A 15170-nucleotide genomic window follows, 5' to 3' on the forward strand; every position below is an offset into this window, starting at 1 on the left:
GCGCTGGAATGGGCAACAGGCAGTCGTCGGTGCCGTTGGAGGGCGAGGGGCACCCGGAGGTGTATTACCGCGGCGTGAAGGCCGCGCAAGAAGGCCGCTTCACCGTGTCGGAGGTGTACTTTGTGCAGGCGCTGACACGGCACCCCGGGCGGAACTTCTGGGACACGTTCACAAAGGCGGTGCTGCTGAAGGAGCGCCGCGCCGGTTTCGAGGGCGGCGGCGCGTCGCTGTCGAAGAACGGTGTGGAGGAGGACGTCGACGCAGCCCCGGCCGTTGACGGCCCGCTGGGCCCGTGCAACGATGTGCAGCCGAAGACCGTGCTTGAGGGCAGAGTGACGGACAAGGCAGACGAGCTGCCGAGCAGCGGTGACAGGGACGACGGCGGCGACTCTGCGGGGCAGGCGGACGCACGGACGAACGGTGCACCGCCCGTGTGCGATACCAAGGTGGTCGACGTCTTCCTGCCACTTGATGGGGACCTGACTGACATCATGGACTACTATCGGTTGCTCGCTGATATTGGGCACACGTACCTACAGCTGATCCCCTCCACAGCATACGTGGAGAAGGTCACTGGGCTCGGCGCGCGCTACTGCATCTTCACCATCACCCACACTCAGATGCTGCTGCACTGTCTGGCGCTGTGGAAGGAGGCCAAGCTCGGCGACGGTGGCGGCTTTATTGACTACGCGAAGGTGCGCAGCCTGAACCTTGCCACGGGCGTCGCCGAGCTCTCTGCCCAGTTAAGCTCCGACTCGCACCGCTCCGATCAAGGGCAGCAGAAGTGGCGCACGATCGATCGCACGGCGTCGCTGCTTTTCACTCTTCAGCTGCTGGAGGCGAACTGCCGCTACTACTGTCTTGTCTTCCTTGTGAACTACTGCTGCGTTTTGCTGCGGAGCTACAGCTGCCTGACGGACCAGAGGAAGGCCAATCGCGTTCACGCCAACATTGTGGAGCACCTGGACATGGTGAGCCGGCTGGTCTTGGACCTCGCGGAGGAGTACCCGAACGAGTACCTGAGTCGGCTGATCATGACGAGCCTGCCGAAGCCGTCGAACTTCGACCGCGAATGTCTCAGCTCGATGGGTGCCAGCTCCCACATGAGTAGCCAGAAGATTCTCTCCTTTGGCAGCGATCAGCACCGCCACCTGTACGCCTCCGGCTACCCGTGGTCCCCTACGCAGTCAGCGCTGATTCCGCTGATCCTGGCTCGCAATGCTCGTCTGAATGTTCAGGAGAACGTGAGCCGTCATTCTCAGGTGCAGCTGCGCTCCCCCGCAGAGCGCCTGAGCTACCACTACACGAGGTGGAACTTCAATAGTGGACTCGTGATCGTACCTGGGTGCAGTCTGTACATGCTGAAGAAGTCGCTGCCCGGGTTTGTGCCTGGAAAGAGCACCTTTGCGCACTATGCCACCATGGCGGAGCATGAGGAGCTTCACCTGCCTGCAGCCACTGCCGATGTCCACTGGCAGAGGGGCAGTGCTGCTGTGTCTGTGCCAGGGGACGGCGGTGCTGCAGTGCCCGGCTCACACCGGAACCCCCGGAGATCGGAGGACAGCGCTGGTGCCGAGAAGCGGGATGCGCTTACGAAGAAGTGCGAGGAGAGGCTGATAAAAAAGCGGCGGTACATCAACACGGACCTCCATCTCACCGATGAGCGTACGTGCGTCGCCCTTTGCTTGGAGGAGGCATGCGCTATCGCTCTGCCCTCCATGCTTCTTTGTTGCATCATACAAAAACATTGTGGCGCCCTTCACGCCGCTCAGTACTTGAAGGATGCAATGAGTATTGTGCTGGGACTTTACGGACCTGCCTCTAGCGAGTGGCACATCATGGCATCCATCTTGCAAAAGCATCTGGAAGAGTAAGGGGAACGCGCTGTCACCTTGCCTCCTTGTTTTGATGCGCGTCGGAGGCCCATGCGTTCTTTGGTGCAGCCTTCGTGACGTGGATGTTGCTGGCTTCTCCTCGTGGCTGCGTGTAGTAGAACTGTGCGACTGGTTTAGCGACGACGCGTGCCGCCGGCGTGCTGCTGAGGCCGCTTACCGCTTTCTGTTTGCTGCTTTTTCAGATGTTTCGTTCGCGTGTTTCTTCTCCGGTGCCTCGGATGATGTGAGCCGCCGCTGTTCTTTTGCTTTCTCTCTCGCTCCTCTCTGCCACTCGCTCGTGGACCATGTGTGCCTGCTCACTTGTACGCGAGCACCTCCAGTCGCACTCAGATGCGCCGCTGGTGATGCGTCTGACCTTCGAGTCGGCTACTCCGTGCCTCCCCTGAGGACGCCGGCCACGGCGTGGTGGCATGGGGGCCGAGCGCCTGCTCTGTGGGGACGCCAGGCAGCCTGCGACCTGGCCTTGGGTGCTGGCTGCGGACAGCTGGTGCGGCGGCCAGGGCTGCGCTGGCGCTGCGCCGGTGACGCTGGCGGTCGTGGCTGCGTCGCGCCTGTGGTGCAGCGCGCATCCGGAGGAGGACGAGGGGACCCCGCTAGGCGCGTGGCCCGGCTCGACGGCAGGTCCGGTCGTGCTGGACGGCGAGGGCACAGCCGTGTGCCTGCGAAGGTTGGCGAGTCGCGGTTGTGTGTGCACAGTAGTCGAAGTTTTCATAGTAGTTTGCGCGTCGATGTTCATATGTGTAGCAATGGTGACGCTTTATGTTTGTCTTTTGTTTTCATGGAATTATTGTATTGGGCTGCACATGCAGCGCTAAGTGATAAGAGATGAAAAGCGAGTGTCTCCTCGCGCTTCGCAAATGCGTTGTGCAGGTGCCTAGCTTCTCTGTCGCTTGCCCCCTCGACGGTGCGCCTCCTTCACGTGTTGTGAATTTTTTTTTTGGGGAGGCGGTAAGTGGGGGCAACGGCGTTCGAGACGCGCATGCGGGTGAGCGTGAATGCGGAGCGCGCTGCTTCTGCGGTGTATTCTTTTCTGGGCTGTGTCTGCCGTTGTCTCTCCCCCCTCCTCCTTGTCCTCCTTGTCTGTCTTTCGTGTGCGTTCATCTCGCGTTGTCCTGCACCTCCCCCTCCCCCTCTCTTGTTTCGCTCCCCCCCTCCTGTTTGTGTCGTATCTTCTACGTCCTTTTCTTCGTCGCCCTCCTCGACTCTCTCCCTCCTCCCACCGAGTGGACGTGATGCGGTGTGGAGTTGTGGGCGGAGGCGCGGAGCAGCAGGAATCACGCCCAGGGACGTGCGAGGACAGAGGGAGGGGGAGTCAGGAAGCAACCTTGCCACGTGCACTCAAGGGGCATTCTCACTGCCTCTGACTGCGTAGGGCCCCGTTCTCCTGCCTCCCCCGGTATGCGGAAGTACCGCAGCTCACTGGGATTACCCTCATAGCTCCGCGTCCGCTTTTCTCTCTGCGCTGCCCATCGCCTTGTTGCGGACGTTTTTCTTGTTTTCGTTTCCGATCGAGGCTGTTTCCCTTCGCTGTGCCCATCGATGCAATCGCGCCCTTCCCTCCACGGCCGCCCCTGCCGTGCGCATGTGAGAGGCGGACTGCAAGCTGTGCGCTCTGCTTATCCGAAGCCATTCCCCGAAAGCAGCGCGAGAGGCTGGTGTGGGTGTGACACCGCGATGGTGCGTGCAGGTGGCGGCCGCGTTTTTCCCTTTCCTTCTTTGTGCTTGTTCATGAACGGCATATCTGCGGAGCGAGTCACGACAACAGAGAAACGTGAGCGGTGGCCGTCGCAGCTCTGCGATCTATTGGACTGCGGCGGCCTCACTGCATGGATGATGCAGGCGCCCTGTACAGGGGACGCCGTGTGGCGGACGGCTGTACGCCCTCACGCTTCGCCCGTGGCTGACAGGGGCACGGCGGAGCGTAAAGGCGGTGGGGCAGAGCGGACACGTTGTACAGGCAGATCTGCTGAGGACTGCTTCGCCGCCGGCGGTCGTGGATGAATGGGGACGCGGCAGAGGGGGGGGGGCGGGGCTTGGAAGCGGGGGCGGGAAAGGCCTTGTCTCTCCTGTTTCGGTTTTTCTGTGTCTGCCCCCGCTGCCGCTGGGACGCTAAGGGATGAAAATGACAAGTGTGTGTTGCGCAGCTGGCGACACGCAGCTCCGACGGAACGTGTGTGTCTCGGCTTGTGTGTTCAAGGGGGCGGCGCCTGCCGTCGCCGCTTTTGCTGTTCTTGTGCACTTTCTGTGCTCCGCTCCTGCTTCTCTCTCTCCGTTCCGAGTGGCCGTCTCACTGACGCGCACACCCGTCTCCTGTCGTGCACCTGGTCGCCACATGGCACGCGAGCGCCAGGCAGCGCCACCGCCGTTGCCTCCGCATAGGTGCGTTGCACGTTTCTTTCCCTTTTGTGTGGTTGGTCGCTCTCGAGCTCGCCTCGGTCTGATGCAAACGGCAGTGGCGGTGCGGGCCTGCCTTCGCGATGGGCGGCGGGAGTACAACAGGCCCGCTTTAGCTTGTCGGGGCCGTGGTTTGCGCTGGCGCTACACGAAGACGCCGGCCGGTAACTTTGGGGCCCGCTGATCCCGGCTGTGGCAAAGCGTGACGAAGTGCTGCAGCCCGTGTTTCCATGCAAAGGCGCGCGTGTGGACTCGATGGAAAGCGAGCTGCAGCGTTGCCGGGACGCCTGCGGGCGTGAGGGGACGAAAGGACAGCGAGCAGCTGAGCGGCGGATCGGCGTACCGAGGCGGCTGCGGTGCGGGGATCGGCTGGGGCGTTTGTCTCTAGTGAGAATGCGGAAGTCACTCATGGTAGCGCCGAAGGTGGAGGCCCGCTTCTCTGAGGCGGCGCGGCGGGCGCGGGAGGCGAGCCCCGTGGCCATCCGTCTGCCTCTCACCAGCCGCCTGAGGGGCATCTTGGGCTTCTCGCGGCTGGTGGTGGATATTGCGCTGGCGTGTCTGCAGCCGCGCGCGACTGGCTGTTCCCTACCAGCCACACTCGCATTCTGCTGCGCTGCGCGACGCTGTGGAGGGAGGAGAGCCTCGGCGATGGCGGTGTCTTTGTCGGCCACCGCAGGGGTCGGGGCCTGGGGATCGCTGCTGCTGCTGCTGTGCCGCGGCACGATGCTGCAGGGGCAGGCAGAGACAGCGCACGAGCCAGCGAGCGGGAGCGGCGGCGCGTGTCGCGCACGGCGTCTATCTTGTCGACGCTGGCGCTCGTGGAGGCAAGCTGTCGCTACCACTAGCAGTCTTCTCTGATCGGCTACTGCAGCCCCCTCCCCCACCCCCAAACACGCACACGGGCGCGCACGCCGCCGTGACGGCTCCCCACATGCAGAAGGCCGTGCATGTCGGTGTGCCGGGGGCACGTGGATGCCATGTTTGGGCTCCTGCGGAATGCGGCCAGCGACTATCGACGGGTGTATGTCGGCAAGCTCGTTGCGGCGCACATGCGGGCGCTCGCCTCGGATGCGCTGGTGGTGCCACTTGCGGCTGCGAAAGGGTGCTGGAACTCGAGTACGCGCCGGTGGCCGTGTCCCGGCCGCGACCGCCATCGACACCTGTGCGGGGCAGGCGGTGCGGGTGCGCAGCTCTTGTCCCCAGCACGGCGCACGTGCCGCCGCTGCGTCTCCTGTGATTGAGTGTTCCTGCTTCGCGGTGTCCGTGGATGCCGCCCGTGCACGCCCGAGAGGTTGCTCCCCGGGGGCTTGTGCGGGGGAGGGGCACAAAGGCACGCGGGGAGAGGGGGAGGGGGGGGGTGACGACACGCGCTGCCGACGAGGGCCGCGTGACGGCGTCGCCTGTGCACTCGGTCGTGGACGGCACCGCGGCCGCCGTGCTGGGCCCCCGAGCCGACGGAGCGGCTAGCAATGCCCACCTGGGACAGGCCGATGATGCTGTCAAGGCCCCGACGCCCGCGCCGCGCACGGCGCTAGTGGAGAGGTGCAGAGAGAAGGCGCTCGGCGGTGGCGGCGCCACGGGCGCAGGCCTCCACCTGAGCGACGAGCACGCGCTTGCGCTGCTGTGCCTATGTGGCGCCGCGATGGCTGGCTGTGCTGCGCACGGTGGCAGGGTCACTGGCGGGCGATTCCGCCCTACGCGCAGGCGCTGGCGGATGTGGCGGAGACGCTGCGCGGCCCGGCGTCGACGGACGTAGTCATGCCACGCGGCGCACTGGGGCGGAGCCTCTGATGGGCGGTCGCGGCAAGTGAGACCCGCTCGGTTTCTTTTCGGCGGGCGGTCGCCCACCTCAGTGTTGCCGCTATTCCCTCTGCGCGCGCTTCTTCGCCGTGATGTGCACGCTGGCCGACCGCAGCACCCTCGTGCGTTGCCGGTCAACGTCGCCTTCGGTCTGGGCACTGACGTGCACGCTTGTGGTGTCGGCTTGCCGCTGCATCGCCCTTGTGGTGCTCTCATCTCGCTGCACTCTCCCGCACACCGTGCACGCGGCGCAGCGTCCGAGGTGTGCCAAGCGCAACAGCGGAAGGGTGAGAGACAGCTGCGGCAGGCCCTTTTCGCCCTCATCTTCTGCCTGCCCAGCGAGGGGCTTGTGTTGGCTTGGTGGGCGCGACTTTGCGTGCGCCTCCTCTGCTTCGCGCCCCTCGCGTTGTTGTCCCCTCTTCTTCCCCTCTGGCCGTGCGTGTGCTGCTCTCTCGCGCCTGTTGCTTTCCTCCATCCCCGGCTGGATCGTCCGGGCCGGCGCACGCGCATGAGCCTGGCATGCCGCCGCTCTCCCCGCTGCCCCTGCTCCCACGCACTGCGCGGTGTCCCTGTGCCTGTGGCTCTTGCACGTCCCGCACGCCCACGGAAAAGTCTGCCGACTGTAATGCTTGGCTCCGCGCCTGTGGCCGGGCTCCGTGACCTTTGAACCTCCGCCTATTTTCTCTGCAGCATTACACTGTGCTGCAAAGCGGTCACGGCGTGTGATGCGCCGGTGGCTTTGGCTGCGTGATGTCGTACCGGTGCGGTCCCGTTTCGCGGACCGTGCCGTGCCTGCCTCACCTCGCACGGGCTCTCCTCCGCCCACGCTGACTGAAGAGACTGCTTTCAGCCGCACGACGTCGTTGGCTTCGAGGGCGGAAGAGGGGGGAGGGCTGTGCGGGAATCGAACTGCGCCTGTGCTCCTCCCTCTTCGTTGTTCCTTTGCGTGCGTGACGAGGCCAATCGGCGGTCTCGCTTTCCTCGAGGGTAGTCGCACTCAGTAGCCCGCATGGCCCGTGGCGATGCGTGAGCGGCGCACCCGACTGACATAAACAGCCCGTAGGCAGAACGCCGGGACCACCGGATTGTATGCTGCCGCACGTGAGTCGGCTTGCGACTGCGCGCGCGTCACACTCACACAGGCGGCGCCGAATGTGGATCCGCGGTGCTGTGGCTCTTAGTGCCTGTGCTGCTACAGCCCTGCTGTGGCGCCTGCCTCTGCTGCTGTCCTCCCTCCGTGAAGCATGCGGTCCATGCCTCCATCCTGCTCTCCCCCACGCCTCCCGTTGTCCCCCCGCCCCCCCTGCCTTGTGCTTGAGAGCAGCTGAAATAACAGCGTCCGTGTGCCTCTCGTTTTCCGCGTTGCTCCCACGAGCCCTCCCCGCGCCTCCTCTGCTCTCCACCGCACCGCGGTTCCCCTCCCTCCACCGCCGGCTGCACCGTTGACGCGTGCCGTCGCCGGCCACTCCGCGCACCGCTCTCCTTTACGCATCTGCCCTTGCCTGCCGCTCTGCCCAAGGTGTCCGCGCTGGAATGGGCAACAGGCAGTCGTCGGTGCCGTTGGAGGGCGAGGGGCACCCGGAGGTGTATTACCGCGGCGTGAAGGCCGCGCAAGAAGGCCGCTTCACCGTGTCGGAGGTGTACTTTGTGCAGGCGCTGACACGGCACCCCGGGCGGAACTTCTGGGACACGTTCACAAAGGCGGTGCTGCTGAAGGAGCGCCGCGCCGGTTTCGAGGGCGGCGGCGCGTCGCTGTCGAAGAACGGTGTGGAGGAGGACGTCGACGCAGGCCCGGCCGTTGACGGCCCGCTGGGCCCGTGCAACGATGTGCAGCCGAAGACCGTGCTTGAGGGCAGTGTGACGGACAAGGCAGACGAGCTGCCGAGCAGCGGTGACAGGGACGACGGCGGCGACTCTGCGGGGCAGGCGGACGCACGGACGAACGGTGCACCGCCCGTGTGCGATACCAAGGTGGTCGACGTCTTCCTGCCGCTTGATGGGGACCTGACTGACATCATGGACTACTATCGGTTGCTCGCTGATATTGGGCACACGTACCTACAGCTGATCCCCTCCACAGCACACGTGGAGAAGGTCACTGGGCTCGGCGCGCGCTACTGCATCTTCACCATCACCCACACTCAGATGCTGCTGCACTGTCTGGCGCTGTGGAAGGAGGCCAAGCTCGGCGACGGTGGTGGCTTTATTGACTACGCGAAGGTGCGCAGCCTGAACCTTGCCACGGGCGTCGCCGAGCTCTCTGCCCAGTTAAACTCCGACTCGCACCGCTCCGATCAAGGGCAGCAGAAGTGGCGCACGATCGATCGCACGGCGTCGCTGCTTTTCACTCTTCAGCTGCTGGAGGCGAACTGCCGCTACTACTGTCTTGTCTTCCTTGTGAACTACTGCTGCGTTTTGCTGCGGAGCTACAGCTGCCTGACGGACCAGAGGAAGGCCAATCGCGTTCACGCCAACATTGTGGAGCACCTGGACATGGTGAGCCGGCTGGTCTTGGACCTCGCGGAGGAGTACCCGAACGAGTACCTGAGTCGGCTGATCATGACGAGCCTGCCGAAGCCGTCGAACTTCGACCGCGAATGTCTCAGCTCGATGGGTGCCAGCTCCCACATGAGTAGCCAGAAGATTCTCTCCTTTGGCAGCGATCAGCACCGCCACCTGTACGCCTCCGGCTACCCGTGGTCCCCTACGCAGTCAGCGCTGATTCCGCTGATCCTGGCTCGCAATGTTCGTCTGAATGTTCAGGAGAACGTGAGCCGTCATTCTCAGGTGCAGCTGCGCTCCCCCGCAGAGCGCCTGAGCTACCACTACACGAGGTGGAACTTCGATACTGGACTCGTGATCGTACCTGGGTGCAGTCTGTACATGCTGAAGAAGTCGCTGCCCGGGTTTGTGCCTGGAAAGAGCACCTTTGCGCACTATGCCACCATGGCGGAGCATGAGCAGCTTCACCTGCCTGCAGCCACTGCCGATATCCACTGGCAGAGGGGCAGTGCTGCTGTGTCTGTGCCAGGGGACGGCGGTGCTGCAGTGCCCGGCTCACACCGGAACCCCCGGAGATCGGAGGACAGCGCTGGTGCCGAGAAGCGGGATGCGCTTACGAAGAAGTGCGAGGAGAGGCTGATAAAAAAGCGGCGGTACATCAACACGGACCTCCATCTCACCGATGAGCGTACGTGCGTCGCCCTTTGCTTGGAGGAGGCATGCGCTGTCGCTCTTCCTTCACTGCTTCTCGCATCCATGCTACGCAAGATGTCGGGTATCCCTGAGAGCGCTGAGTTCATAAACAACGTGACCAACCTTGTTCTGGGACTATACGGCCCATGCTCTACCGAGTGGCACATCATGGCATCCATCTTGCAAAAGCATCTGGAAGGGTAAGGGGAACGCGCTGTCACCTTGCCTCCTTGTTTTGATGCGCGTCGGAGGCCCATGCGTTCTTTGGTGCAGCCTTCGTGACGTGGATGTTGCTGGCTTCTCCTCGTGGCTGCGTGTAGTAGAACTGTGCGACTGGTTTAGCGACGACGCGTGCCGCCGGCGTGCTGCTGAGGCCGCTTACCGCTTTCTGTTTGCTGCTTTTTCAGATGTTTCGTTCGCGTGTTTTTTCTCCGGTGCCTCGGATGATGTGAGCCGCCGCTGTTCTTTTGCTTTCTCTCTCGCTCCTCTCTGCCACTCGCTCGTGGACCATGTGTGCCTGCTCACTTGTACGCGAGCACCTCCAGTCGCACTCAGATGCGCCGCTGATGATGCGTCTGACCTTCGAGTCGGCTACTCCGTGCCTCCCCTGAGGACGCCGGCCACGGCGTGGTGGCATGGGGGCCGAGCGCCTGCTCTGTGGGGACGCCAGGCAGCCTGCGACCTGGCCTTGGGTGCTGGCTGCGGACAGCTGGTGCGGCGGCCAGGGCTGCGCTGGCGCTGCGCCGGTGACGCTGGCGGTCGTGGCTGCGTCGCGCCTGTGGTGCAGCGCGCATCCGGAGGAGGTGCGAGGGAGGACGAGGGGAGCCCGCTAGGCGCGTGGCCCGGCTCGACGGCAGGTCCGGTCGTGCTGGACGGCGAGGGCACAGCCGTGTGCCTGCGAAGGTTGGCGAGCCGCGGTTGTGTGTGGCTGTTGGTTGGCGTGTTCAGGGTGGAGGGACATATTGTGAAAAAGCAGAATCGCGCTGTGCTCGTGCCTGTATATAAGCTCATCCTATATCACGATGTTGTTTCACTGTCTGCGACAGCGTCGCGGATGCGGCGTGGGAGAATGTGTTTTCTGGAAGCTAATTTTTGTTTTCTCTTCATCCTCACGCGGGCTGTACACACATGTGGTGCACCTGTGCTCGGAAAGTGCGCCAGTTTGTGGTCGGCTGTTCGTCCTCATCTTTGTGTCTATCATGAACATCTCTGCCGCCGTCGATCACCACTATGGTGGACGAAACCCGGTGCAGCTGTGGCGGTTGTGGCTCCTGTGTCTTCCCGGCGAAGTTTACTTTCCACGCTCCGCTCGTGGCTGCTCACCCAAAGTAGAAGGAAGGGAGCGGCCCAGCGTCGATTCCCATCTTATAGAGGCTTGTATTGCTTGCTCGACTCCTGCCTCTCGTTTCTTGTTCTCCGCTGCGATGTGCTTTCTCCTTGCGCAGTGTGAGTGGCGGCACCTGAGCGGCTGCTGCCGCGGGTCTCACCGTCCCATCCCCATACCGTGGCGCACCCAAGCATACGGCAGAGGCTTCTTGTCTTCAATTCCGACCTTCGAGTCGGCTACTCCGTGCCTCCCCTGAGGACGCCGGCCACGGCGTGGTGGCATGGGGGCCGAGCGCCTGCTCTGTGGGGACGCCAGGCAGCCTGCGACCTGGCCTTGGGTGCTGGCTGCGGACAGCTGGTGCGGCGGCCAGGGCTGCGCTGGCGCTGCGCCGGTGACGCTGGCGGTCGTGGCTGCGTCGCGCCTGTGGTGCAGCGCGCATCCGGAGGAGGTGCGAGGGAGGACGAGGGGACCCCGCTAGGCGCGTGGCCCGGCTCGACGGCAGGTCCGGTCGTGCTGGACGGCGAGGGCACAGCCGTGTGCCTGCGAAGGTTGGCGAGCCGCGGTTGTGTGTGGCTGTTGGTTGGCGTGTTCAGGGTGGAGGGACATATTGTGAAAAAGCAGAATCGCGCTGTGCTCGTGCCTGTATATAAGCTCATCCTATATCACGATGTTGTTTCACTGTCTGCGACAGCGTCGCGGATGCGGCGTGGGAGAATGTGTTTTCTGGAAGCTAATTTTTGTTTTCTCTTCATCCTCACGCGGGCTGTACACACATGTGGTGCACCTGTGCTCGGAAAGTGCGCCAGTTTGTGGTCGGCTGTTCGTCCTCATCTTTGTGTCTATCATGAACATCTCTGCCGCCGTCGATCACCACTATGGCGGACGAAACCCGGTGCAGCTGTGGCGGTTGTGGCTCCTGTGTCTTCCCGGCGAAGTTTACTTTCCACGCTCCGCTCGTGGCTGCTCACCCAAAGTAGAGGGAAGGGAGCGGCGCAGCGTCGATTCCCATCTTATAGAGGCTTGTATTGCTTGCTCGACTCCTGCCTCTCGTTTCTTGTTCTCCGCTGCGATGTGCTTTCTCCTTGCGCAGTGTGAGTGGCGGCACCTGAGCGGCTGCTGCCGCGGGTCTCACCGTCCCATCCCCATACCGTGGCGCACCCAAGCATACGGAAGAGGCTTCTTGTCTTCAATTCCGACCTTCGAGTCGGCTACTCCGTGCCTCCCCTGAGGACGCCGGCCACGGCGTGGTGGCATGGGGGCCGAGCGCCTGCTCTGTGGGGACGCCAGGCAGCCTGCGACCTGGCCTTGGGTGCTGGCTGCGGACAGCTGGTGCGGCGGCCAGGGCTGCGCTGGCGCTGCGCCGGTGACGCTGGCGGTCGTGGCTGCGTCGCGCCTGTGGTGCAGCGCGCATCCGGAGGAGGTGCGAGGGAGGACGAGGGGACCCCGCTAGGCGCGTGGCCCGGCTCGACGGCAGGTCCGGTCGTGCTGGACGGCGAGGGCACAGCCGTGTGCCTGCGAAGGTTGGCGAGCCGCGGTTGTGTGTGCACAGTAGTCGAAGTTTTCATAGTAGTTTGCGCGTCGAAGTTCATATGTGTAGCAATGGTGACGCTTTATGTTTGTCTTTTGTTTTCATGGAATTATTGTATTGGGCTGCACATGCAGCGCTAAGTGATAAGAGATGAAAAGCGAGTGTCTCCTCGCGCTTCGCAAATGCGTTGTGCAGGTGTCTAGCTTCTCTGTCGCTTGCCCCCTCGACGGTGCGCCTCCTTCACGTGTTGTGAATTTTTTTTTTGGGGAGGCGGTAAGTGGGGGCGACGGCGTTCGAGACGCGCATGCGGGTGAGCGTGAATGCGGAGCGCGCTGCTTCTGCGGTGTATTCTTTTCTGGGCTGTGTCTGCCGTTGTCTCTCCCCCCTCCTCCTTGTCCTCCTTGTCTGTCTTTCTTGTGCGTTCATCTCGCGTTGTCCTGCACCTCCCCCTCCCCCTCTCTTGTTTCGCTCTCCCCCTCCTGTTTGTGTCGTATCTTCTACGTCCTTTTCTTCGTCCCCTCCTCGACTCTCTCCCTCCTCCCACCGAGTGGACGTGATGCGGTGTGGAGTTGTGGGCGGAGGCGCGGAGCAGCAGGAATCACGCCCAGGGACGTGCGAGGACAGAGGGAGGGGGAGTCAGGAAGCAACCTTGCCACGTGCACTCAAGGGGCATTCTCACTGCCTCTGACTGCGTAGGGCCCCGTTCTCCTGCCTCCCCCGGTATGCGGAAGTACCGCAGCTCACTGTGATTACCCTCATAGCTCCGCGTCCGCTTTTCTCTCTGCGCTGCCCATCGCCTTGTTGCGGACGTTTTTCTTGTTTTCGTTTCCGATCGAGGCTGTTTCCCTTCGCTGTGCCCATCGATGCAATCGCGCCCTTCCCTCCACGGCCGCCCCTGCCGTGCGCATGTGAGAGGCGGACTGCAAGCTGTGTGCTCTGCCTATCCGAAGCCATTCCCCGAAAGCAGCGCGAGAGGCTGGTGTGGGTGTGACACCGCGATGGTGCGTGCAGGTGGCGGCCGCGTTTTTCCCTTTCCTTCTTTGTGCTTGTTCATGAACGGCATATCTGCGGAGCGAGTCACGACAACAGAGAAACGTGAGCGGTGGCCGTCGCAGCTCTGCGATCTATTGGACTGCGGCGGCCTCACTGCATGGATGATGCAGGCGCCCTGTACAGGGGACGCCGTGTGGCGGACGGCTGTACGCCCTCACGCTTCGCCCGTGGCTGACAGGGGCACGGCGGAGCGTAAAGGCGGTGGGGCAGAGCGGACACGTTGTACAGGCGGATCTGCTGAGGGCTGCTTCGCCGCCGGCGGTCGTGGATGAATGGGGACGCGGCAGAGGGGGGGGCGGGGCTTGGAAGCGGGGGCGGGAAAGGCCTTGTCTCTCCTGTTTCGGTTTTTCTGTGTCTGCCCCCGCTGCCGCTGGGACGCTAAGGGATGCAAATGACAAGTGTGTGTTGCGCAGCTGGCGACACGCAGCTCCGACGGAACGTGTGTGTCTCGGCTTGTGTGTTCAAGGGGGCGGCGCCTGTCGTCGCCGCTTTTGCTGTTCTTGTGCACTTTCTGTGCTCCGCTCCTGCTTCTCTCTCTCCGTTCCGAGTGGCCGTCTCACTGACGCGCACACCCGTCTCCTGTCGTGCACCTGGTCGCCACATGGCACGCGAGCGCCAGGCAGCGCCACCGCCGTTGCCTCCGCATAGGTGCGTTGCACGTTTCTTTCCCTTTTGTGTGGTTGGTCGCTCTCGAGCTCGCCTCGGTCTGATGCAAACGGCAGTGGCGGTGCGGGCCTGCCTTCGTAATGGGCGGCGGGAGTACAACAGGCCCGCTTTAGCTTGTCGGGGCCGTGGTTTGCGCAGGCGCTACACGAAGACGCCGGCCGGTAACTTTGGGGCCCGCTGATCCCGGCTGTGGCAAAGCGTGACGAAGTGCTGCAGCCCGTGTTTCCATGCAAAGGCGCGCGTGTGGACTCGATGGAAAGCGAGCTGCAGCGTTGCCGGGACGCCTGCGGGCGTGAGGGGACGAAAGGACAGCGAGCAGCTGAGCGGCGGATCGGCGTACCGAGGCGGCTGCGGTGCGGGGATCGGCTGGGGCGTTTGTCTCTCTAGTGAGAATGCGGAAGTCACTCATGGTAGCGCCGAAGGTGGAGGCCCGCTTCTCTGAGGCGGCGCGGCGGGCGCGGGAGGCGAGCCCCGTGGCCATCCGTCTGCCTCTCACCAGCCGCCTGAGGGGCATCTTGGGCTTCTCGCGGCTGGTGGTGGATATTGCGCTGGCGTGTCTGCAGCCGCGCGCGACTGCCTGTTTGCTACCAGCCACACTCGCATTCTGCTGCGCTGCACGACGCTGTGGAGGGAGGAGAGCCTCGGCGATGGCGGTGTCTTTGTCGGCCACCGCAGGGGTCGGGGCCTGGGGATCGCTGCTGCTGCTGCTGTGCCGCGGCACGATGCTGCAGGGGCAGGCAGAGACAGCGCACGAGCCAGCGAGCGGGAGCGGCGGCGCGTGTCGCGCACGGCGTCTATCTTGTCGACGCTGGCGCTCGTGGAGGCAAGCTGTCGCTACCACTAGCAGTCTTCTCTGATGGGCTACTGCAGCCCCCTCCCCCACCCCCCAAACACGCACACGGGCGCGCACGCCGCCGTGACGGCTCCCCACATGCAGAAGGCCGTGCATGTCGGTGTGCCGGGGGCACGTGGATGCCATGTTTGGGCTCCTGCGGAATGCGGCCAGCGACTATCGACGGGTGTATGTCGGCAAGCTCGTTGCGGCGCACATGCGGGCGCTCGCCTCGGATGCGCTGGTGGCGCTACTTGCGGCTGCGAAAGGGTGCTGGAACTCGAGTACGCGCCGGTGGCCGTGTCCCGGCCGCGACCGCCATCGACACCTGTGTGGGGCAGGCGGTGCGGGTGCGCAGCTCTTGTCCCCAGCACGGCGCACGTGCCGCCGCTGCGTCTCCTGTGATTGAGTGTCCCTGCTTCGCGGTGTCCGTGGATGCCGCCCGTGCACGTCCGAGGGGTTGCTCCCCGGGGGCTGTGC

The 15170-nt window shown here is 63.8% G+C and overlaps 2 protein-coding genes across 2 annotated transcripts; both read left to right on the forward strand.

Moving 5' to 3' along the window:
* Positions 1-8: 8 nt before the first annotated feature.
* LmxM_30_0960_1 (uncharacterized protein) lies at positions 9-1874 on the forward strand (the record flags this gene model as incomplete). Its single annotated transcript, XM_003879487.1, has 1 exon — positions 9-1874. One exon carries the CDS (start codon positions 9-11, stop codon positions 1872-1874), a length of 1866 nt encoding a protein of 621 aa, XP_003879536.1.
* Positions 1875-7622: 5748 nt separating this feature from the next.
* On the forward strand, positions 7623-9488 carry LmxM_30_0950_1 (uncharacterized protein; the record flags this gene model as incomplete). The annotated part of the gene is made up of 1 exon (XM_003879488.1): positions 7623-9488. One exon carries the CDS (start codon positions 7623-7625, stop codon positions 9486-9488), a length of 1866 nt encoding a protein of 621 aa, XP_003879537.1.
* Positions 9489-15170: the final 5682 nt, after the last annotated feature.

This window comes from Leishmania mexicana, contig 11, assembly GCF_000234665.1.
Source record: "Leishmania mexicana MHOM/GT/2001/U1103 WGS CADB00000000 data, contig 11, whole genome shotgun sequence".
NCBI lineage: Eukaryota > Euglenozoa > Kinetoplastea > Trypanosomatida > Trypanosomatidae > Leishmania > Leishmania mexicana.